This window comes from Ovis canadensis, chromosome 2, assembly GCF_042477335.2.
Source record: "Ovis canadensis isolate MfBH-ARS-UI-01 breed Bighorn chromosome 2, ARS-UI_OviCan_v2, whole genome shotgun sequence".
NCBI lineage: Eukaryota > Metazoa > Chordata > Mammalia > Artiodactyla > Bovidae > Ovis > Ovis canadensis.
Genome location: NC_091246.1, coordinates 195118713 through 195145024, shown reverse-complemented (window position 1 = coordinate 195145024; position 26312 = coordinate 195118713). Strand labels below are relative to the sequence as shown.

General features: G+C 39.7%; 1 protein-coding gene across 2 annotated transcripts in view; it reads right to left on the bottom strand.

The window, feature by feature from the left end:
• Nucleotides 1-26312, bottom strand: part of CNTNAP5 (contactin associated protein family member 5) — a 1084456-nt gene that overhangs the window by 830135 nt on the left and 228009 nt on the right. For both annotated transcript variants that reach the window (XM_069579468.1, XM_069579469.1), the window contains exon 2: nucleotides 24910-25014. In XM_069579468.1, coding sequence (XP_069435569.1) covers nucleotides 24910-25014 — 105 coding nt within the window. The remainder of the gene's footprint in view (nucleotides 1-24909; nucleotides 25015-26312) is intronic.

Below are 26312 nucleotides of genomic sequence, written 5' to 3'. Positions count from 1 at the left end.
CCATTTGTCTGTAGACAAACCTTACAGATAAATGAATTTAATTAAAGAAATGAGAAAACACAGAAAGAAAGGAAAATAGGAAGTGAGGCAAAATAATAACACTTTAGCCTTTAAACAAAGTCAAGGACCTTTAGCTCCTCCTCAAGCACTATAGATAGTCTGAGTCACATTCTTTGAGCTGTTTTGCAGATATTTACAGAGAAGGCAATGGCGACCCACTCCAGTACTCTTGCCTGGAAAATCGCATGGGCAGAGGAGCCTGGTAGGCTGCAGTCCATGGGGTCGCTAAAAGTCGGACACAACTGAGTGACTTCACTTTCACTTTTCACTTTCACGCATTGGAGAAGGACAAGACAACCTACTCCAGTGTTCTTGCCTGGAAAATCCCATGGGCGGAGGAGCTTGGTAGGCTGCTGTCCATGGGGTTGCAATCCCCACCAGGTGGAAGAAATTCATGATATGCTGTTCATAAGCATGTAGACTCAAGACCAGTTAGAATCAGATATTTGATGATGCTGACTCACAATTACCTCACCACCAACCAATCAGAAGAATATCCATGAGCTGATCACCCACACAGGGCCCTCCTCTCTCACCTTGTTTTTAAAAACCTGTCTCTGAAATCCTTTGGGGTATTCGGGTCTTTTAAGCACTAGTTGCCTGAACTTCATCAATAAACATGGACCTTCAATAAAGCTGTTTCTTTTTACTTCATCCAAGTCATTCTCTGAGAGTCAATCTGGCCAAATTTCAGCAACAGTACTTTTAACCTTTTGTTTGATAATATATATATATATTTTTTACTCCCCTGAGTAGATTCAAATGCAGGGAAAGACAGAAAGGAAGTATGCTCAGTTCTCACTCTGTAATGTCTTTTATTCAGTGTTTTGCAAGATGTGAATACAGTGCTGGATATTCACTAATATCCATTATCTCCTCCTTTTGTAGTAATAAGACTATGGAGGGTGGATGGATTAATTGCACTTTTCAGCTCCTAATACCATTCAAGTTATACCCTTATGGACAAGTTCTCCCCAATAAAAATGTGAGTGGAAAGAAGATATGCCACCTGCAGGCCATCAGGTCTCTTTCTTACTTGCTTTCTCCTGTCACCACTGATGGAAGCAGCCAGCAAGGACCTAGAAGCTGTCAGGATCTCAGCATAGAAAGATGTTAGATTCTTGCATCATCAAATGTTAACTACATTATTAACAAGAACTAAAGACTTATTTTGTTTAAGCTATTGCATGTCGAAATCTATTTGACACTGCAGTTTAACCTACTGTGAGAAATCTGTATGCAGGTCAGGAAGCAACTGTTAGAACTGGACATGAAATAATAGACTGGTTACAAATAGGGAATGGAGTACATCAAGGCTGTATATTGTCACTTCATTTTCACTTTTCACTTTCACACATTGGAGAAGGACATGACAACCCACTCCAGTGTTCTTGTCTGGAAAATCCCATGGGTGGAGGAGCCTGGTAGGCTGCAGTCCATGGGATTGCTAAGAGTCGGACACGACTGAGCAACTTCACTTTCACTTTTTAATTGCATGCATTTAACTTATATGCAGAGTACATCATGAGAAATGCTGGGCTGGATGAAGCACAAGCTGGAATCAAGATTGCTGGGAGAAATATCAATAAACTCAGATATACAGATGACACCACCCTTATGGCAGAAAGTGAAGAGGAACTAAAAAGCCTCTTGAAAGTGAAAGAGGAGAGTGAAAAAGTTGGCTTAAAGCTCAACATTCAGAAAATGAAGATCATGGCATCTGGTCCCATTACTTCATGGGAAATAGTGGAAACAGTGTCAGACTTAATTTTTCTGGGCTCCAAAATCACTGCAGATAGTGACTGCAGCCATGAAATTAAAAGACGCTGACTCCTTGAAAGGAAAGTTATGACCAACCTAGGTAGTATATTAAAAAGCAGAGACATTATTTTGCCAACAAATGCCCATCTAGTCAAGGCTATGGTTTTTCCAGTAGTCATGTATGGATGTGAGAGTTGGCTGTGAAGAAGGCTGAGCGCTGAAGAATTGATGCTTTTGGAGATCCAACCAGTCCATTCTGAAGAAGATCAACCCTGGGATTTCTTTGGAAGGAATGATGCTAAAGCTGAAACTCCAGTACTTTGGCAACCTCATGCGAATAGTTGACTCGTTGGAAACGACTCTGATGCTGGGAGGGATTGGGGGCAGGAGGCGAAGGGGGTGACAGAGGATGAGATGGCTGGATGGCATCAAAGACTCGAAGGACGTGAGTTTGAGTGAATTTCAGGAGTTGGTGATGGACAGGGAGGCCTGGTGTGCTGCGATTCATGGGGTTGCAAAGAGTCGAACATGACTGAGCGACTGAACTGAACTGAATGCATATAGAATATCCTGTGGAGTAAATAGAATAATGCCTATATTATAGTTGAGGAAAGTGAGATCCAGCATTTGTAGAACACCTACAGCATTTGTAGGACTCATGACTCTAGCACTGCTATTTGAGACAATTATATAACAGAATAACATTCTAACAGCCCAAAAATCAATAAGGAAGGAAAACACAGGGAGGAGGCATTCGAGTAGAAATTCTGAGCTGCCAGTTCAAGAAGTATATTTTTATCAATCAACATTGCAGTAACCAATATGTCCACGGTTCTCAATCGATTCTATCCTCTCTCAACTTCTCAAAACTGATAGGGAGCCCAAGTAGGAGGAGATATTATTTTTCCAAGAAATCTACAAATATTCTGAAACTACTCTTTATTTCTACTCAATTTTCCTGCTGCCCATTTCATGAGACCTGTCTCCTCTTGAGTGAAAAAAAGCAAGGTTTTATAAGTTGTATCACCTCAACAATATTAGAGCATGATAAAAAAGAAATATGTATGGTGATTTCTTCTGAGAGATGAAAATATGAGTAATTTTATGCTTTTATGCTTTTTGCATATAACCTAATTTTTATTATCAGCATGTCTTTCTTTTATAAACAAAGACTCATTTGTACATTGCTTACTGCCTGAATAATATATGTAGTGACTTGAGAACCAGTGGTATAATATAGAACTCTGTGTGACCATCACAATTTTTGATACAAAAATGATCAAACCTTACCTATTTCCCTTTACCCTTGTGTCCACAATTAGACTTCCTTATCCACTTTAGTGTTTTTCCTTCATTTATTCTAAGTATTATATATAATAACAATTTATGTCAGTGATAGAAGAAAGAAAATGTCATTTTTCCCACTATCTCACAAAGAATACAATCACAAAAGATTGACCCAAACCAAATCCAAACAAAACAAAAGGGGGACTGGGTAATGGTGAAAATATTCCTTCAAATTTGTCTACAGAAAATCACAGCTTCCTTTTGCCCACATTAGAAAATCATAGCTTATTGCTGCTGCTGCTGCTGCTAAGTTGCTTCAGTCATGTCCGACTCTGTGTGACCCCATAGATGGCAGCCCACAGGCTCCCCCATCCCTGGGATTCTCCAGGCAAGAACACTGGAGTGGGTTGCCATTTCCTTCTCCAATGCATGAAAGTAAAAAGTGAAAGTGAAGTCGCTCAGTCGTGTCCAAATCTTAGAGACCCCATGGACTACAGACTACCAGGCTCCTCCGTCCATGGGATTTGCCAGGCAAGAGTACTTGAGTGAGTTGCCACTGCCTTCTCCACCATAGCTTATTAATCCTCCCAAATTAACCAAATTGGAATTAATGTTAGTATTCATTAACACATCAAGTTAAGTAGTTTCCAAACCCAGGAGCTTCAGCCTAAGCTCTTAAAATGAAGGGTCACTTTGTGGGTGATAATTGCCAAGGCCTTTCCCCTGCTTTAGAAGATGCTCCCAGCATTACAGCTAACAGGCAAGACACTCAGGGTTGCTGTGGTTACTATGGCAAAAAATTTTGCTCCTTTCACCAAACAATAAATGTGTTTTCACAAATGATGAGAGTAGCCTGAAGATACTATTTGCAGTTACTCTTAAGACACACTGTGCACACACTAGCTTTCTATTTCTTAACTGTTCTCCAGGTTGAGATGTAACATACACAGAGAAACCTGCACTTGGCATGTTGCAGGTGTTAACTTAGGCAGGGGTCTCTGTAATTGTGGCTGCTGTATCAATAATCAGTAGTTACAATTCCCACAAATCCTACATTTTGAATTGAAAGAAATTTAATGACATTTCAAAGGAAAAGAAGGGAAAAATAACTTCACCTTATATTTGTATAGAATCTAGAACATGGGATCCTGAATAATTTGAAGATTATAACTTAGTTTATTCTTAGCATACCCCAAGCATCATACTCTACATGCTATGTGATTTTACTTTAGGGGAGAAGATGGAAATGAAATCCAAGAGATCTGGTTCAAGATCCAGCTCAGGTCCCGAGGTTAGATTGGATGAGATTCTCAAATGTGCTCCATCATCAGAAAGCACCTGGAGTGCTTGAAGATGACAAATTCTTTGGCTCACCCCTTGATAACTGATGCAGGGGCCTAACCCTGGATCTAAAGATGGACACTCCTCCATTTTGATCCCCAATCCCTCACCCCTAAAAACAGATGGTAACTTAAAGTCAGACTTAAAATTAAAAAGGAAATCTCAAAATTTGTGAATTCAGAAATACCCATCTCTGTTCTTGCCTGGACAATTTTTTTTTCTCACTACCAATTAATCCTTTTGCTTCTGATCACCATAACCTTTCTATGTGCCCTTGAGTATTCACTCACTTACAATATTAGTTAACTGTAGGATAGTCCTTTCTCAGCACACAATACAACTGCAAGCAATTGATAACCATGACCTCACTTACCATCCCAGGAACTCTGTATGATTGATACTAGTATCACTATCCCCACTTAACAGAAGGAAAAGCTAAGGCCAGAATTGTTGATCAGCTTTTCCAAGATCACACAATTGATCAGTGGCACAACAGGGAATTCAAACTCAGAAAATTGGGACTCAGAGCCAAGTTCTTAACCACTCAGCTGCATGGCCTCTCAGCAACATAGACAGCGCATGCTCACCTTGTTCCTTGTTTATAATAGCAATTGTCTCTAGAAACATAATCTACACTTCACCTCTTTTTCAGTGTTTCACTTGATTCTTATAGCCTTCAGCAATAGTATTTTAACTTCCATTTCCCAGGGAATGAGCCAGGCTAAAAGGGTTACCTAGCTTACCCAGACTACATGAGACACTGATCTCCAACCAACTTTTGCAGATTTCTCAACCCTGCCTGAGGTTTCAACAGGGATCAATATTTTAAGTAAACACGTAGCTATTCTTAGGGAGAATTCTAAGCAAGGTTTAAGTAAGAGAAGAGATCCAGTTCCCTATTCAACCTTGCAAACCATGGTACTTATACCTAACTTTACATGCTAGGCTAAGCTCCACTCACATAACAGAAAAACTGGTAGAGAAGGCAGAACTACCTCCATTTCTACACTGATTTCCACTTCTAACTCAGAAAGGGAAAATGAGACTGGATTGATGTCAAACATTGGAAATGAGCACAAAATGTTATACACAGGTCTCTACTGGGACTCTCCTATACACTTTATACAGTGTGGGTAAGAGTAAAATCAAGATTCACAAACATGCTCATAACCTTCATACCTAGACACAACACATGATGATCTTCCATGTAGAACAGGACATGTGGCTGAGAAAGGACTTCTGACACTGGAGGGCTATTGGCTGAAACTGGGCAATTTCACACTGGCTGGTAACTGAGCATTATCATTTTGCCCATGGACATGTGTGGTAGGATCTAGGTGTTGCTGGATGGCTCTGGCCAGGGCTCCAACACTTCTATTCACACATTTATTTAGGGACTAGGGAGCCTCTTGGGGGGAAAGTAAGTAAGAATTCAATCAAACACCCTGTGCGCTTCAAAATGTGTAAAAACTAGTAGGAAGATCTGGAGTTGCCCTATTTCTTGAATTTTTATTTGATATTTAAGTATAGTTGGTTTGCTTCCCTGGTGGCTCAGCGATAAAGAATCCATTTGCCAGTGCAGGAGACACAGATTCAATCTCTGGGTGGTAAAGATCCTCTGGAGAAGGAAATGGCAATCCACTCCAGTATTTTTGCTTGGGAAATCTCATGTACAGAGGAGCCTGTTGCACTATAGTCCATGGGGTCACAAAAGAGTCAGATGACTCAGCAACTAAAACAAGAACAACAAATAGTTGGTTTACAGTGTTGTGTTAGTTTCAGGTGTACAGCAAAGTAAGTCATATTTATATGACCAGTGCATTCTCTTGCAAAACTCTATTAGCATTTGCCCTGTTTCATTCTGTACTCCAAGGCCAAATTTGCCTGTTACTCCAGGTGTTTCTTGACTTCCTGCTTTTGCATTCAAGCCCCCTATAATGAAAAGGACATCTTTTTTGGATGTTTGTTGTAGAAGGTCTTGTAGGTCTTCATAGAACCGTTCAACTTCAGCTTCTTCAGCATTACTGGTCAGGGCATAGACTTGGATTACTGTCATACTGAATGGTTTGCCTTGGGAATGAACAGAGATCATTCTGTCTTTTTGAGATTGTATCCAAGTACTGTGTTTCAGACTTTTTTGTTGACTATGATGGCTACTCCATTTTTTCTAAGGGATTCTTCCCACAGTAGTAGATATAATGGTCACTGGAGTTAAATTCACCCATTCCAGTGCAATTTAGTTCACTGATTCCTAAAAGGTCTATGTTCACTCTTGCCATCTCCTGTTTGCCCACTTCCAATTTGCCTTGATTCATGGACCTAACATTCCAGGTTCCTATGCAATATTGCTCTTTACAGAGTCAGACTTTACTTCCATCATCCGTCATATCCATAACTGGGTGTTGTTTTTGCTTTGGCTCTGTCTCTTCAGTCTTTCTGAAGTTTTTTTCTCCACTGATCTCCAGTAGTATATTGGGCACCTACCAACCTGGGGAGTTCATCTTTCAGTGTCCTATCTTTTTGCCTTTTCATATTGTTCATGGGGTTCTCAAGGTAATAATGCTGAAGTGGTTTGCCATACCTTTTTCCAGTGGATCACGTTTTGTCAGAACACTCCACTGTGACCTGTCCATCTTGGGTGACCCTACACGGCATGGCTCATAGGAACCAGGGATTAAACTGCCAACATCCATTGGATCAGCAAAAGAGAGAGTTCCAGAAAAAAATCTACTTCTGCTTTGTTGATTACTCAAAGCTTTCAACTGTGTGGATCACAACGAACTGTGGAAAATTCTTCAAGAGATGGGAACATCAGACCACCTGACTTGCCTCTTGAGAAACCTGCAAAGAAGAACTAAAGAGCCTCTTGATGAAAGTGAAAGAGGAGAGTGAAAAAGTTGGCTTAAAACTCAAAATTCATAAAACTAAAATCATGGCATCCAGTCCCATCACTTCATGGCAAATAGATGGGGAAACAGTGACAGATTTTACTTTTTTGGACTCCAAAATCACTGCGGATGATGACTGCAGACATGAAATTAAAAGACACTTGTTCCTTGGAAGAACAGCTATGACCAATCTAGACAGCATATTAAAAAGTAGAGACATTACTTCTCCAACAAAGGTCTGTCTAGTAAAAGCTATATTTTTTCCAGTGGTCATGTATGCGTGTGAGAGTTGGACTATAAAGAAAGCTGAGTGCCGAAGAATTGATGCTTTTGAACTGTGGTGTTGGAGAAGAATCTTAAGAGTCTCTTGGACTGCAAGGAGATCCAACCAGTCCATCCTAAAGGAAATCAGTCCTGAATATTCATTGGAAGAACTGATGCTGAAGCTGAAACTTCAATACTTTGGCCACCTGATGCAAAGAACTGACTCACTGGAAAAGACCCTGATGCTGGGAAAGATTGAAGGTAGGAGGAGAAGGGGATGACAGAGGATGAGGTGGTTGGATGGCATCATCAACTCGATGGACATGAGTTTGAGTAAACTCCAGGAGTTGGTGATGGACATTGAGGCTTGGCATACTTCAGTACATGGGCTCGCAAAGAGTCAGACATGACTGAGTGACTGAAATGAATTGAACTGAATACGTACATATATATATATGTATACATATAAATTTCCACTTTTTTCAGATTATTTTCCCTTATATGTTATTACAGAATATTGAGTAGAGTTCCCTGTGCCAGATAATAAGTGCTTCTTGATTATATATTTTATATATAGTAGTGGGTGGTGGTGGTTTAGTCACTAAGTCCTGTACAACTCTTGTGACTCCATGAACTCTACCTTGCCAAGGCTCCTCTGTCCATGAGATTTCCCAGGCAAGAGCACTGGAGTGGGTTACCATTCCCTTCTGCAGGGAATATTCCTGACCCAGAGATCGAACTCATAGTTTCTGCATTGGCAGGCAGATTTTTTTTAACATGGAGCCACCTGGGAAGTCCCATATAGAGTACTGTGTATGTGTTAATCTCAAACTGCTAATTTATCATTTCCCTCTATGTTTCCCCTTTGATAATCATAGTTTTGATTTTTCACAGGTCAGTGAGTCTGTTTCTATTTTGTAAATAAATTTATCTGTATCATTTTAATTGGCTTTCACTTATAAGTGATATCTTATGACATTTGTCTATGTCTGTCTGACTTACTGAACTTATTATGATAAGCTCTGGTCCATCCAATGTTGCTACTAATGGCATTATTCCATTCTTTTTCTGGCTGAATAGTATTCCATTGTTGTACCTCTTTTTCTTTATCCATCCATCTGTTATTGAACAATTAGATTGTTTCCTTGTCTTGTCTATTACAAACAGCATTGCAATAAATATTAGGCTGCAAGTATCTTTTCAAAATATGGTTTTCTCCAGGTTTATGCCCAGGAGCAGGATTGCTGGGTCATATGGTAGTTCTATTTTTAGTTTTTCAAGGAATCTCCATACTGTTTTCCATAGTGGCTGTACCAATTTACACTTTCACAAATAGTGTAGGAGGGTTTCCTTTTTTCCACATCCTCTCCAGCATTTATTGTTTGTAGTTTTTTTTTTTTTTTTTTGATGACAGCCATTCTGACAGGTGTGAGGTGATAACTCATTGTAGTTTTGATTTTGCAATTCTCCAGTAATTAGAGATGTTGAGCATATTTTCATTTGCCTTTTGACTATGTTGAGGCCAATTTGTAGGGAGAAAAAAGGAAAATCATAAAAGGAGATTCATGTAAAAGGGAGAATTTGGATCCAAATGAGACCCTGTTATCATAATTAAGGAATCCCTAGGAGCAATACCTGGCGGAAGCAGGGGAAAACTTGCACTCTATGTGGGTTACTTAGTTTGGCTTCCTCAGAAGTCAACTAGGAGACATGGAATTGAGTGTAAGCAGTTCACTTGGGAACTTGACCCTAGGAAGCGAGGTGAGTGTGACAGAGCTGAGGCAAGGAAGAAAGGGAAGTTAATCCATGGTGCGTCCACGAGCCAGCCAGCCATATGTGTGAGCTCAATCCCACTGTGTAGGATGCACTTTGGCTTATACCAACAAACATGGAGGACATTGGGGTCAAGTATTGATTGAAGGTTCCTGGAGGGCATAGCCATGTTTAAAATATAGAAAGTTAAGAAGGCAGAGAAGAGAAGGTGTAGTTATTGAGGTTAGAAGTGGTACTGCTGGGGATGTCCTTAGGGCTCTACTCTGATCCCCTTCAGCAGATGGAGTCAATCTCCAGCTATGTGCTCACTGACAACTAGAACTGTCTGTTCCTTCTTCTGTCTGCTACTGCTTCCCATCCTAGTGTACTCCAATTATGGAGTACAAGGTTCTAAATGTGGTTCCCAATGCCTCAAGGCAACTGATATTCATGGTGCAATCTGTGGTCTAGAACTTCCCCTTGGTATCCCTAGACTTCAGTTGAGATCACATATCTTGCTAGCTTCCTCCACCACCTGCCATCTTCCAGCAAAAACTGTCTCCAGATCACTGCCCCAGAAATAATTGAACAAGAATTCCCATCTCAGCTCAGCTCTTAAGATCTTGTTCTTGTAGTGAAGTCCAAGGAATACAGACACTAATAGCCTTTGTGACAGTGTGTCTCCTTGGACACACTTGCCTGTATTTATGGAAGAGAGCTGTATTATTGCTTGGAAGGGTTCTGATACTCTTCACTTAGACAGTTTCTTTGTGATGTCCTGCTATAACTATGTCCCCTTATAAAGAGTGGAGCCATGAAAGTCCTCATGGATGAGAAAAACGTATCTGGCTGCACATTTCAAAATTCAGACGTTACATAAGAAGTGAGAAAGGTAAGCAGGAAGTTATTTGGAATTCCAAAAATGTAAAGTTTGATCCCAAGGAGGATATCTAACGTGTATTCCCCTTGCAGGACAAGGACGGATTCATATACACATAAAATGACCGGATACTTTTAGATACTTAGGTGAGAGGGTCACGTATATCAAACTTGGAAAGATTCTAGAACTACATTGTTCAATATGGTAGCCACTAGCCAACTATGTTTATTTAAATTTAATTTTACTTAAATGAAAACTTCAATTCCTAAGTGGTATTAGCCATATTTCAATAGCCGTGTGTAGCTAGTGGCTATTTTGTTAGGCAGCACAGTTATACAGAATAAGAAACACTAGAGATCTCTTCAAGAAAATTAGAGATACCAAGGGAACATTTCATGCAAAGATGGGCTTGATAAAGGACAGAAATTGTATGGACCTAACAGAAGCAGAAGATATTAAGAAGAGGTGGCAAGAACACACAGAAGCACTGTATAAAAAAGATCTTCACAACCCAGATAATCACAATGGTATGATCACTCACCTAGAGCCAGACATCCTGGAATGTGAAGTCAAGTGGGCCTTAGGAAGCATCACTACGAACAAAGCTAGTAGAGGTGATGGAATTCCAGATGAGCTATTTAAAATGCTGAAAGATGATGCTGTGAAAGTGCTGCACTCAATATGCCAGCAAATTTGGAAAAGTCAGCAGTGGCCACAGGACTGGAAAAGGTCCATTTTCATTCTAATCCCAAAGAAAGGCAATGCTAAACAATGCTCAAACTACCGCACAATTGCACTCATCTCATGGGCTATGCTCAAAATTCTCCAAGCCAGGCTTCAGCAACACGAGAACCATGAACTTCCAGATGTTCAAGCATGTTTTAGAAAAGGCAGAGGAATCAGAGATCAAATTGGCAACATCTGCTGGACCATCAAAAAAGAAAGAGAGTTCCAGAAAAACATCTATTTGTGCTCTGTTGACTATGCCTAAGCCTTTGACTGTGTGGATCACAGTAAACTCTGGAAAATTCTGAAAGAGTTGGAAATACCAGACCATCTGACCTGCCTCTTGAGAAACCTAATGCAGGTTAGGAAGCAACAGTTAGAACTGGGCATGGAACAATAGACTGGTCCAAATAGGAAAAGGAGTACGTCAAGGCTGTATATTGTCACCCTGCTTATTTGACTTATATGCAGAGCGACTTCACTTTCATTTTCACTTTCCACTTTCATGCATTGGAGAAGGAAATGGAAACCCACTCCAGTGTTCTTGCCTGGAGAATCCCAGGGACAGTGGAGCCTGGTGGGCTGACATCTATGGGGTCGCACAGAGTCAGACACAACTGAAACAACCTAGCAACAGCAACAGCAGCAGCAGCAGCAGCAGCAGCAGCAGCAGCAGCAGCAGCAGCAGCAGCAGCAGCAGCAGCAGCAGAGTATATCATGAGAAACGCTGGGCTGGAAGAAGCACAAGCTGGAATCAAGATTGCCAGGAGAAATATCAATAACTTCAGATATACAGATGACACCACTCTTATGGCAGAAAGTGAAGAAGAACTAAAAAACCTCTTGATGAAAGTGAAAGAGAGTGAAAAAGTTGGCTTGAAGCTCAACATTCAGAAAACTAAGATCATGGCATCTGGCCCCATCACTTCAAGGTAAATAGGTGGGTAAACAGTGGCTGACCTTATTTTGGGGGGCTCCAAAAGAACTGAAGATGGTGATTGCAGCCATGAAATTAAAATACGCTTACTCCTTGGAAGGAAAGTCATGACCAACCTAGACAGCATATTGAAAAGCAGAGATATTACTTTGCCAACAAAGGTCCGTCTAGTCAAGGCTATGGTTTTTCCAGTGGTCATGCATGGATGTGAGAGTTGGACTGTGAAGAAAGCTGAGCACCAAAGAATTGATGGTTTTGAACCTTGGTGTTGGAGAAGACTCTTGAGAGCCCTTAAACTGCAAGGAGGTCCAGCCAGTCCATCCTAAAAGAGACCAGTCTTGGGTATTCATTCAAAGGACTGATGCTGAGGCTGAAACCAGTACTTTGGCCACCTCACGCGAAGAGTTGACTCATTGAAAAAAACCCTGATGCTGGAAGGGATTGGGGGCAGGAGGATAAGGGGATGACAGAGGATGAGATGGCTGGATAGAATCACCGACTTGATGCACATGAGCTTGGGTGAACTCTGGGAGTTGGTGATGGACAGGGAGGCCTGGCGTGCTGCAATTCATGGGGTCGCAAAGAGTTGGACATGACTGAGCAACTGAACTGATCTGAACAGTTATAGAATTTCCAATCTTTGTATAAATTTCTGTTGGCTAGTACTGTGTTAGAATTTCTCTTATGAAGTAGTGGAAGCTGAGCTCTATTTTAATTTGGCAAATCAATACAATTTAACTCTATCCATTGCCTGCTCAGACCTAGAGGATGTTTAATGGATTATTTACTCTTCATTTAATGAATATATGATTATTGAGTTCCACCCATTAATAAAACAGTGTAGCAGACTGAGCAGACAGATAAGACAATCTGTTTTCAGACATATAGAGAAAACAAACAAAACAAAACAAAAATGACTCATAAGATCTTCAAAGGGTAAATGGAAAAGTTAAATTGAAAGTTATTTAACACAGCAGATCTCCTGTTGTTGACATTGTCAATTAAAGCTTATCTTTCCTGAGCAGCATGTGTTTTGCACAGTTTAGTATGTTATATTAATCTTCATTTTCTGAGGCCATTTTGCTTGAAAGACAATGCCTGGTCTAAGTCTTGTGTCTCAGTTGAAAGAGTCATTTTCTACTCTGTGATTTTGAGAAGTGATTTGTCTGCTTCTATTAAAATAGTATAGTTGGTATCTACTTTAGCAAGGATTAAGATAATATATGTCAACTCATTGGTTTCATGATCATGGGCACAAAATGGTTAAGAAGTGTCATGGTTACCACAAGAGTGTCATCTTGGGTTCAAAGAAAAGAAAAAAACCCTCTGGCTTCAGTTCAAATTTCCATCAGGAAATTATTTTTTTGATTGGTGATGTGCAAGATAGCCCAACAAAATAGCAAGATATACAGCTTACGAGAGAAAAGTGAGAGAAGAGACATCACCATGTATACTCTTATTCCACATCATGTAATTAGTCTAAGGCCAGTCAAGGTAGCTCTATCACTTTTGACTGTGGTTGGGTTTAAAATTGAACAGACAACCTGCTGGTGAGGCAGCAGAAGAGTGGTTGGGAGAGGTTGGGGCTGGGAAGAGTTTCACTGCCCCAAGCTGTGGTTCTCAGACCCCAGCATATCAGAATCACATAGAGAGCTTGAAAAAATAGAGATTTCTGGGTCCTACTGCCAAAGTTTCTGATTCAGGTGGTATGGAATAAATATACATTTATTGTAGATTTAATCTATGATAAATCTACATAAATATACAGACAACCTACATTTTCTAATTTATTCCTTGGTGATGCTCATTATACTGCTATTCTGAGGAATGACAATTTGATGGCTTAAAACCAAGTCATGGTCCCTTTGTTTCCCAGAACACTGATGTATCTGGTCAACAGAATTTGGACAGCTTATTAGCTCTAGACTAATGCTGATACTGAGGATAACATCATTTAACTGAATTCATCAGCCCTGGAGCCTGTCCTCCTTGAGAACTTACTTTTATTTAACTTATATGCAGAGAAACGCTGGGCTAGAAGAAGCACAAGCTGGAATCAAGATTGCCAGGAGAAATATCAATAACCTCAGATATGCAGATGACACCACCCTTATGGCAGAAAGTGAAGAGGAACTAAAATGCCTCTTGATGAAAGTGAAAGAGGAGAGTGAAAAAGTTAGCTTAAAGCTCAACATTCAGAAAAAGAAGATCATGGCATCAGGCCCGATCACTTCAAGACAAATAGATGGGGAAACAGTGGAAACAGTGTCAGACTTTATTTTTTTGGACTCCAAAATCACTGCAGATGATTGCAGCCATGAAATTAAAAGACGCTTACTCCTTGGAAGAAAAGTTATGACCAACCTAGATACTATATTCAAAAGCAGAGACATTACTTTGCCAACAAAGGTCTGTCTAGTCAACATGTATGGATGTGAGAGTTGGACTATGAAGAAAGCTGAGTGTAGAAGAATTGATGCTTTTGAACTGTGGTGTTGGAGAAGACTCTTGAGAGCCCCTTGGACTGCAAGGAGATCCAACCAGTCCATTCTGAAGGAGATCAACCCTGGGATTTCTTTGGAAGGAATGATGCTAAAGCTGAAACGCCAATACTTTGGCCACCTCATGCGAAGAGTTGACTCATTGGAAAAGACTCTGATGTTGGGAGGCATTGGGGGCAGGAGGAGAAGGGGACAACAGAGGATGAGACGGTTGGATGGCATCACTGACTTGATGCACATGAATCTGAGTGAACTCTGGGAATTAGTGATGGACGGGGAGGCCTGGCGTGCTGAAATTCATGGGGTCGCAAGGAGTCAAACTCGACTGAGCCACTGAACTGGACTGAACTGAACTGAGAGTAATAGATTTTATTTTTAATTCTTTTAAAAATGTGAAACAAAACACAGATATAGAAAAATATCACCCAGCAAATATTTAGCTTAAATGATTTCAGGGTGAATATCCTTGTAATTACCACACTGTTCAAGAAATAGAAGTACAGACACTTCTCAACTTCCATGTGCCTAGTTCAAGTAATTTAGTATTTTTTAATCTAGTGAATTTTTCACACTAGTGAGTTTCCTGTTACTTACACTCTCAGTTACCGCAGAAATATATCCCAGGGATAATAACTAATTGCTCTGGATATATTTGTGGAAGAGATTTATTAGAAGCAAGTTCTTAACAAAACAAATGATAAAAATTATTTTATAAAATATGGATTTTTATAAAAGAATGTATATTGATTAGAAAAATAAAACCCAGACATAATCAACTGACTACACAAATGAATACTATAAGTCAGATAAGTGTAGTTTGAAGCACTTGGAATGGACCTTTGGGGAAGGGAGAACCATAGGATAAGGGGCATTTAAACTTGAATCTCGGAGAAGGCAATGGCACCCCACTCCAGTACTCTTGCCTGGAGAATCCCATAGATGGAGGAGCCTGGTAGGCTACAGTCCATGGGGTGGCTAAGAGTCGGACACGACTGAGCGACTTCACTTTCACTTTTCACTTTCATGCATTGGGGAAGGAAATGGCAACTCACTCCAGTGTTCTTGCCTGGAGAATCCCAGGGACGGGGGAGCCTGTGGGCTGCCGTCTATGGGGTCGCACAGAGTTGGACACAACTGAAGCGACTTAGCAGCAGCAGCAGCAAACTTGAATCTTACAGAAAGATGAATTGAACATTCATATCAACTATTGTACTTCCTTAGGGTTAGTTATGTGTCACCATTTACAGCCCACATAGTGGATTCAGTAATCCTTATCTCATTTTTATAAAATTTATTTATTTATTTTTCTTAGCTCATCTTTTTAATGCCATTTCCACAATGTCTTAGGTAAAAGCCATCTTCTAGAGGATATGAGCAAATGAATTGCTTGTTAAACAAAGCAAGAGTATCCACCAAACAATATACTATTAAAATGCAACTTCTTTCCACTTGGGTGTGACATTCATTGTCAATACAGTAGTACACTTCCAATCACTAGACAAATATATTTCATGAGTTTTCCAGCTTTTAATTTCACTACTATATCTTTAAGTTACAATGTTTTAAGTTAAGAGCAGTAAACTGATGAATTGCAGAGCTTGTCACTTTGCAAATTATTAGCTTAGCAACATCAGATTGGTGATTCACTGACTAGCATATTAAAAGATGCCTTGTAGAAATAATATCAAGTTGAAATTTCAAGAGCAAAATCAGTCACAGGAGCAAAATAAAGGGTGAATTGCGTGGTTTATGTATTACCTTTGTTGTGGCAAATACTGATGTTTAGAGTCATAGACGGAGAAGACAATGGCAACTTACTTCAGTACTCTTTTTTTTTTTTTTTAAGTACTCTTGCTTGGAAAATCCCATGGATGGAGGAGACTGGTAGGCTGCAAGTCCATGAGGTGAGTTGGAAATGACTGAGTGACTTCACTTTCACTTTTCACTTTCATGCATTGGAGAAGGAAATGGCAGTGTTCTTGCCTGGAGAATCCCAGGGACAGGGGAGCCTGGTGGGCTGCAGTCTATGGGGTCACCCTGAGTCAGACACAACTGAAGTCACTCAGCAGCAGGAGCAGAGTCATAGAAGCATCATATCATTTGTGAGCAAAGGTATTCATAAGATTTCTCCTTTCCCGGTTAACATAATTTAATTTTGCAATGATCTTGCCTGAATAGAGAGAGGGTCATCACATTGTATTTGTCCACATTTGACACAAGGTCCCAAGGCTCCTATTAAATAGCAGAAGATTTCTATGCTGTGTTCTCAATGATCCATAGCTGTCCTCCTAAGAGAAGAGGCCTAGGGCATTATTTAAATATGTAGGTCAGGTTAGTTTTGCCCACAGACATATTAGACAGTATGATTTTTCAGGGCCATGGAGTCTATGTCTCTCTTTCTTCCTTGATGCCTGAATATCCAGTCTGTGTGGTTAAAATACTGACAACCCTAGTTGAAATGCCAAAATTACCTGAAAGGATTGACTATTGTGTCAACAACACTTCTATTTAGATAAAGAGCTCAGATAAACATGAATAAAGACATTAGTGAACATGGGGTAGACAGATTCAGATGCAAGTCCTACTAACAATTAGCTGTATATCCTTAGGTCCTGACTTGACCTCTCTGAATCTCTTTCCTAATCTTTAATAACAATGCCAACCATCTTAGAGTACTGACATGATGATTAAAAAAAAAAAGCTAATTTTTTTTTTAGCATGATTCCCTATTTATAATGACTTAGCCAAACTTGATTAAGAATTGAAAGAGGGGCATTTTCTGGCATGGACCAGCAAAATGCATCTCAAATTCAAACATGTGATTGCAGCAGTTTTTAAGGCACAGGTTCTGATCCAGAAGTTTTGGATCAGACTCTCAAATTATTTGCAACAAGCTCCCAGGTGATGCCCATGTTAATATGCAGAGTCCACATTTGGAGAAGAGAGTGTGCGTATATGGCAACAAAGGCAAGCATAGAACCTGATGTCTGCCATGCCTGGGGACAGTCAGGACAGGAGAAGAAAAAAGAAAAGGTGCTGAAAAGAAAGAGAGAGCCCTTCAAAGGGAAAAAATAGAATGCAGTGACACATTGCTGTACACCACACTGTCTTTTTGAACAGATCAGACCATATTCACATCACGTCTGGCTGAATCAATCCAGTTGGTAGACTAGTACTATCTTTTGCAAGCAGGCATTGTAATGCTGCCAGTAAAATTGGGTCTCCAGGATTGTCACCTAGCTGTCTGGAACACGTCCCAAGACAGCTAGCATCATGCTAATTGTGAGGACCCTGATTCCTGAATTATCCCCAATTCACATCTCCTCAGGAGGGACCAGACACTGAAATGAAAATCAACATCCCAAAGACCTTCAGTGGTCCTTAGCTTTTTGCAACCCAAACACCGCCCAAGGGTGTTTGAAAGGACAAGGGTGTTCTTTGAAAGAAGAAATGTATATTGATTCTGTGCCAAAGGGAGGCAAGATTTTGAAGCCTCTCTATCCCTCCATGAGCCTAGGAACCTGAAAATGCTTTGACATTAAAAAAAAAAAAATCAAATTCTCCATGGCAACAAAATTGTCATGCCAGAAACACAATCTCAACTTACACAAGCAAGCATCTCAAACATACACTGAGTGAGGAAGAAGAACTAAAATTTCAAGTAGCGATTGATGGATGTGATTATTTGCAAAATTCTATTGGTGGTAGGGAGGAGGTAAAGATGGGAAAGAAAAATACAAACCTCTCCTCCCATGGGGCCAAAGACGTCTGCTCCTGTTTGTCTTCTAATCACATAGAGTGCTGTAAAAAATTCCCCTCTCTCTCAGGTGGGTCTAACTCACAGCCCCGCAGCTTCATGCTGTATCACCAGCTCCCACGTTTCCTGCTGACAGTAAGGGTTTCTCACAGCCCAGCCAACTTTAAGCCCAGATCAAAAAATTTCTTGCCACAAAACAAATCACATTGGACAAAACCAGATCCCTCCTAAGCCACAAGTATATTGATTGACCTGGCAGCCTCCATTAATGGTGATCTGACCCCCACTTTAATGCCTTCTGTCATTTCTTTCAAAAGTAATTCTCTTTTTTGCTTGTTCTTTCTTTGTGTGTGGGTGAAATGTGAGGAGTGTATGAAAGTGAGAGAGCAAACATTCCATTTGGCCAATTTCTTCCTTAGATGAGATACCAGCACGAAGACTACTAGAGTGGGTATTAACCATCTATTCTCCCTCCTGGTCCAATGAGTTGCCCAGACCTCAGCAGCCACAGCAGTATCTAAGGTCAAAGACTGTTTCCATGGGTGTGCTTTCTAACAGAAAGGTGAGTTTGTCACCAACAGAACTCAGAATTGCTTTATTCACAGTCTGAGGGTACCTGTCAGCACACCTTTCCTATACTTTTCAACTTTTGAGTTGATCTCTGCTTCAGATGTGCCAGCTTTACCAGATGTGCCTCCTTTCTTCCTGGTGTAGGTCAGAGATGTACACGCTTGAGTTCTGAGCACACTGGAGGTGAAGTGGTCCTTCACTGCCTACGTTCAGTGTACGCCAAAGATGTATATGATTCCTAGGGGATGTGGCAGATTTAAATGGTGTCTGAGGACTTGCAAGGGCCTTATCTTTCTGAAATAGTTCAGCAATGAGGACACAGGAGATAGCCACTGGGCACACTCATTTCAGTGTGGGAATCTTAGCTTTATAAAAGTAAAAGATTTTACAATGTGAACTCATCTGCTGCAGAAAACTAGCAAGTTACTTGACGAATACATAGAAGGCTGAATGAGATAGAGTAGAAGGAATTTGTGAAATTGGGATGAGTGAGTCAATGAATGAGTGAATGAAGTATATCGAAAGAAAATCTAAATCTCGGAAATCAAAAAAGACTTACAATTTGTCATTTCAACATTATCCTGGGGCAATTTTTAACGTCTGCTCAAGGATCGCTTAATTCTCAAGGAGAATATACCTATCATTTGTTTTCACTATTCACTCACTTATTAGACCTCAGATATTATGAAAAGTGAAGTCGCTCAGTCTTGCCCAACTCTTTGCGGCCCTATGGACTGTAGCCCACCAGGCTCTCCCATCCATGGAATGTTCCAGGCAAGAGTACTGGAGTGGGTTGCCATTTCCTTCTCCAGGGGAGCTTCCTGACCTAGGGATTGAACCCAGGTCTCCCACATTGCAGGCAGATGCTTTACCATCTGAGCCACCAGGGAAGCCCTAAATACTATGAAGTTGCATGTTAACTCATAAATGCTTGTCCAATAGAGAAGTCTAACCCCATAATTTTTATTATCCTGAAAGGCATCAACTAGTTTTGTATCCATCTAGAGTTTTTATTCTAGTATTCTTTTTGTTCCTTGTTGTACCATAACATTTTTATCTATGAAATCAAGATAATAACAATAATATTATCTACAGAGAGTAACTGTGAGAATTAAGTTGATATGCCTTAATGATTTAGAACTGTGACGGCTCATGGTGAGTGCTAAGTATACTGTTGTGATTTTTAGCTGTGTGCTGGTAGACAAAAGCTGCTCACAGAAGGATTATGAACTAGGCGCAGGATCCATCCATACCCAGAGGGACCAAACCTGATAATGGCAAGACTAGTAGCTCAGTCATGTTCGATTCTTTGTGACTCTGGACTGTACCCCACCAGGCTTCTCTGTCCATGGAATTTTCCAGGCAAGAATACTAGAGTGGGTTGCCATTTTCTACTCCAGAGGATCTTCCTGACCCAGGGATCGAATTAGTGTTTCTTGTGCTAAATAATTGCTGCTGCTGCTGCTAAGTCACTTCAGTCGTGTCCAACTATGTGACCCCATAGACAACCCACCAGGGGCAACCCACCAGGCTCCCCCATCCCTGAGATTCTCCAGGCAAGAACACTGGAGTGGGTTGCCATTCCCTTCTCCAATGCATGAAAGTGGAAAGTGAAAGGGAAGTTGCTCAGTCCTGTTCGACTCTTCGCGACCCCATGGACTGCAGCCTACCAGGCTCCTCTGTCCATAGGATTTTCCAGGCAAGAGTACTGGAGTGGGGTGCCATCATCTTCTCCGAAATAATTGCTAGTAGTAATCATTTAGCATCTGGCTGCAAATTTGCTGTTGAAAACACTATATGGAGAATTCAAATTGAAATCAAGATGTTCTTTGAAATTTCCTTGTTTTGATACATCCAACATTATCCTAGATTTCAAAACAGGTACAGTTTGCTCTTTGGGATATATTTGATGTCCTTTGTTTTCTAAAATTAAAAAAAAAAGTTTTAAAGGAAGACATGTAGAAAAATGGGTTCATTAGACAGGGCTCTACTTCTAGGCCAGATGGCACAAAAATCTGTTTTTAGGAGGCAAATTATTACTTTATGGTAATATTTTTCAATGTAAGTTAAAAATTACAATTTTTTCAACTTTCTCAACTTTATTTTAGAAAATAAATGATAAAATCTTAATAACATTACCATAATAAGTTCTTTTTTATTATAATCATACTATGCTGCTTATATTCTATGTATGTATATGTACACATAATACTATAATACCCAGATATGCATACATGTATATGCATTGTATATTTATTCTATTGCATATGGATTGTGTATACATGCACACATATACATATATGTACACACTAGTTTTATATATGTATAAAACTAACCATGTGTATATCTACCTTTATATATATATGACTCTATGTATTATATCCAATCAAATGTGTTAAATCTCCTTATATATGCTACAATATACATATATGTGTGTATAAAATGCACACAATATATCAATTATATCATACATATAAATATATAGGACTTTGCAGGTGGCACAGTCCTGATAAGAATATGTCTGCCAATACAGAAGTCAAAAGAGACACTAGCTCGATTCATGGGAGGAAGATCCCCTGGAATAAGAAATGGCAACCCACTACAGTATTCTTGCCTGGAAAATTCCATGGACAGAGGAACCTGGTGGGCTACAGTCCACAGAGTCGCAAAGAATTGGACACGACTGAGCACATGCATACAAACACATAGATATATAAATATGTATATGACAGAATAATAAAAGTAATATTATTACTAACCACAAATGTTAGCTATTCATTATATGATAATTTGTGCTATCCATGTATACTCTTTTTGAGTAGGGTTTGTGTCTATTTTTATCAGTTATGTGCAAGAGTTTTAGCACAGAACCTGGCACATAGTAGGTATTCAATAAATATTAATAAGAAGATATGTTATTCACAAATTCATTCAGTGTAGCAACCTCCAACTCTTGTTGCATTTTAGAATCACCTGGAAAGCTTGTATTTATTTTATTTATCAATATTTGTTCTTGGGTCCCATCCCAGACTATTCAAAATATCTGGGAGGTGGGACTCAGCATTTCTGCTTATGAAGCACTATTGGTTGCTCAGCTGGTAAAGAATCTACCTGCAATGCAGGAGACCCTGGTTTGATTCCTGGGTCAGGAAGATCCCTGGATAAGGGATAGTCTACCTACTTTAGTATTCTTGGGCTTCCCTGACTCAGATGGTAAAGAATATGCCTACAATGCAGGAGACCTGGGTTCGATCCCTGGGTTGGGAAGATCTCCTGGAGGAGGGCATGGCAACCCACTCCAGTATTCTTGCCTGGAGAATCCCCATGGACAGAGGAGCCTGGTGGGCTACAGTCCATGGGGTTGCGAAGAATTGGACATGATTGAGCAACTAAGCACATAGGTTATTCAGATATCCAGCCGTGAATGAGAACTAGTAAGTTACTATCTCCTTGGTCTGTGTTTAACTTCCGCTAAGGCTAACAGTTAGCATGGTGAATGAAGGGAAGCTGTCAGCCCTGGGAGCTGTGCTGGATGGTGGGTTCTAGACCATTGTATCCCAACTATCTGACTGTATCTCCTACATGGTGTTCCTGATTCAGACTCTACCTGGGAGAAGAAGAAAAAGTCAATTCCCTGTCTGCCTATGCTTGTGCTAGCCTTGGGCCCAGATACCCAGATTCCCATGTAAGTAGGATAATGATAATATACTGAAGCAGAGACATGTGTGTTTTCTCAATATTTGTTCATAAGGGTGGGTGAGTTGAGGGAACTGACCTATTACCAGACTCACAGCTTCCCCAGAAACTCCCTAGAAGCTACTGAGGCCATCATGTCCTTCTGCCACTGCACAATTGGGTGGGACTAAGATCAAATCTGGCTCAGGATGCCCTGTAGGAGAGCCTGTCTTAAAATCTGCCAGATATCCCCAGGTGGTCCAGTGGATAAGAATCCACCCTCCAGTGCAGGGGATTCGAGTTCTATCCCTGGTTTGGGAAAATTCCACATGCCTTGGAGCAACTAAAGCCATGTGGCACAACTACTGAGCCTGGATGTCCTAGAGCCCATGCTCTGCAATAACAGAAGCCACTACAATGAGAAGCCTGGGAACTGCAACTAGAGAAAGCCCACACACAGCAGTGAAGATTCAGTGCAGTCAAAGATAAGTAAATAAATAAAACTTGCCAACCTGTGTTTCTTACTGAAATGATAAGTGAACCTCCCAGTCCCAGTCTCTCACTACCCTGCAGTGAAAAGGAACTTTTGACTATGTGAGTCTGTTCTCTGCGTGCACATGAGGCTTTAAGGCAGGTATTACTGGTTCACTTTACAGATAAAAGAAATTGGGTTGAGAGCAGTTAAGTGACTTGCAGTTGCTCACAGAACCTGTAAGCAAATACCATCTTTAGCATTTGAACTCTGGCAGATTAGTTCCCAAACCCCTTTTTTTTTCTTTCTAATACACCCCTCTTTAACCTGTGTTAATAAATCAATTTGCTAGTGTTGTGGTTAGGAGCAAAACTGTGGATTCAGATGACTTAAATTGAAGTACATACATTTTCCCTTCTTAATCTCATGATTTTAATACCTTATGCAACTTCTCTGAGCCTCAGAAAACCTACCTGAAGGTAAAAGATAATAATGCTTACCTTACAGTATCTTTGCTGAGACTAAATACTATAATATAAGTGAAATGTTTTATAAAATCTTTTGCACAGAGACTTCGTGAAAAGGCATTGTTAGCACAAAATTGTTATCAATATTTTCTTCCTGAGTCTTTGGCTGGCTATTCTTTTCCCTTTAGAATAACATTCTTAAACTCCTTTCTCAACAAACATAGAATTTAAACATAAGTTTTAAATTATTGATCCCATTATCCCCAGAATATTTGTGATGTGTAGTATGAAACAAATGATAAATATATAAATAAAAGTGACAAATCAAACTCACTGAGTGGAAATTCAAAACTAGAAATTAGGGACTTCCCTGGTGGTCTCTTTGCCAACTGGGCAGCCCCCAACAACACTAGTGGTCCAGTAGTTAAGAATTCACCATGGGACACAGGTTCAATTCCTATTTGGGGAACTGAAATCCTACAGGCCACAGGAAAACTGAGCCCAAGCTCTGCAACTATTGAGCTCATATGTTCTAGAGGCTTTGTTCCTCTACTAGAGAAGCCCACACACTGCAGTGAGAGAAAACTTGCGTGCTGCAATGAAGACTCAGCACAGCTGGAAAAATAAAATTAAAAAAAGCTGGCCTCTTTAAAAACTCAGAAATTGACGTGCTAGCAAATTAAATCATTCTTTGCTTCATAAAAACAATATCAATATTGTGACAATAAATTAGGACTTAACTCCCAAATATAAAGATGGATCAACTTTGGAAAACTTACTAATGTGACTGACCTCGTATAAAAATGGGAAAATACAGTCAAGGTCAATTAACATGAGCTCTACTAGACCAGTGTACCTCTTAGAAAAAGACTTTAGTGAATGAATTTACTAGATGTGTAAATAAATAAATATCATGAGATATTTAAAACTTTTGGAAATTAAAAAAATCCACTACAGAACTATATATATATATATAGTAAATATAATTTAACTATATCTCTCTAGATATTCATCACCATACTTGTTAAAGGCATTTCATATAACATTAGTTAAAAGTATCTGCTCTTCTTTTGCTCATATATTGTAAGAATACACAGTCAACTTTTAACCATAGCTGTCTCTGGAGGGTCACATTACGTATTTTTGAATTTAAAAGCTTTCACTTAATACTATTTTTTATATTTAAAACTATAAACAGTTATTTTATTGTAAAAATTAAAACTACTGAAGAAAAAATCTTGATTGATTTCATTCTTGCTATGATAAAATGCTATAATAATAATATATTTGATGGTTATTTATGTTGATGAATGAAATATAAAATAAAGCAAATTAAAAATTTTTTTCACAAAAGCCTCTTATGATAAACAAAGAAAAATAAGGAGGATTTAGGGGAACAATAATCAGTATACTTTGAATATGTATTATGTGCTGGGAAGCATGGTTTTGTTCCACTTTAACCTCTCTCTACCCATTCTTCTCTTGAATACTGCCCTTGGACATGATTCCAGCACATTGAGAGGTCTCTGTGCTTATTCAGCACTTGCCTTTAGAGTTTGCCACCTACTCACCAACTCTTCGGTTGAGCTGAGCCGGGCTCTGCGTACCAGTGAGGTCTGAGGAACTGGAAAAAGCCATTGGAGAGAGCAAGGATGCTAATGGGTCATCACAGTTGTCTAAAACAAAAGAGGAGAGAGAGAAAAATTCATTAGCAAGAAGTATTTCATTAAGAGAGGACTCAAGGAATTAACCACCACTACTTATGAGCTACCTGCTCTGAACAAGGCTGGTACTCATTGTTTCCATGTGGTATTTCATCTTCTCACAAAAACCTTGAAAAGACTAAGGTTAAATCTCTTTCATAGTTGGGGAAACTCAAGTTCAGACATGTTTCGTAGTTTGTCCAAGGTCTGAAATCTAGAAAATAGTGTGGCCAAAATTTTTGCCCAGATTTGTCTAACTCAAAATCCAACTATCACTTCATTTCTTTAATCAGCCACTTGAGCAAAGTCTCAAGTTATGGCTAGTGAGCTTCTTTTATAAAGGGGAGACTATTTAAAATAGGGAACACTGTTTACTCTCACATCTTCAGTTTCTAAAGACTCTTGTAATAGTTTTATTCAGAGGGATGTAATAATTTAGATTGTCTCACTCCCAGTTGCATGAAAGTCTTTGGAAAATGAGTTACTAATTTTAATAATTCATATCTATTCTATGAAATAATAGAGAATAGCCCTCAATCTTGTACAATCTTGAATCTGACAATTCTTCAATAGCTACCCTTCCAGTCTTCCCTAAATGTGGTAGATAGTCTTTCTAAGTCTTCTTTGATCCTGGTCAGATGGGGCCCATGGACAGAGATGTGGTCTTGACAATGTAGATATTCTCCTCTGATCGCCCTGACTATTCAATCCCATGTATGCGACTCTGCTCTTCACCAGCATATTGGCCATCTAAAGAGTTAGTTTTTAAGGGCTTCCAAGATGGTGCTAGTGGTAAAGAATCTGCCTGCCAATGGAGGAGATGTAAGAGACAGGGTTTGACTCCTGGGTCAGAAAGATCCCCTGGAGGAGGAAACGGTAACCCACTCCAGTATTCTTGCCTGGAGGTTCTGCATGGACAGAGGAGCCTGGTGGGCTACAGTCCATGGCCTGCCAAAGAGTTGGACATGACTGAAGTGACTTAGCACACAAAGAGTTTGCAATCATTCATTTATTTGCATTCACCAACAGGTAAGATATTCTTTGTGGGATCTTAGCGAATAATCTGCCATATAATAGGCTTTCAATAAAGGTTTATGCAAAGAATGAAATAAGTGAGTAAGGGAAGGAATGAAGAAAGGAAGAAATCAATCAATCAATCCCCAGAACAGTATCAACACTCTTACCACTTTTTTGTAGAATTGATCTTAAAGAATACTGCAAAATGAGTCCATGAAATCTAGATATACCTCAGTCAAAACAAGTTTGAAACA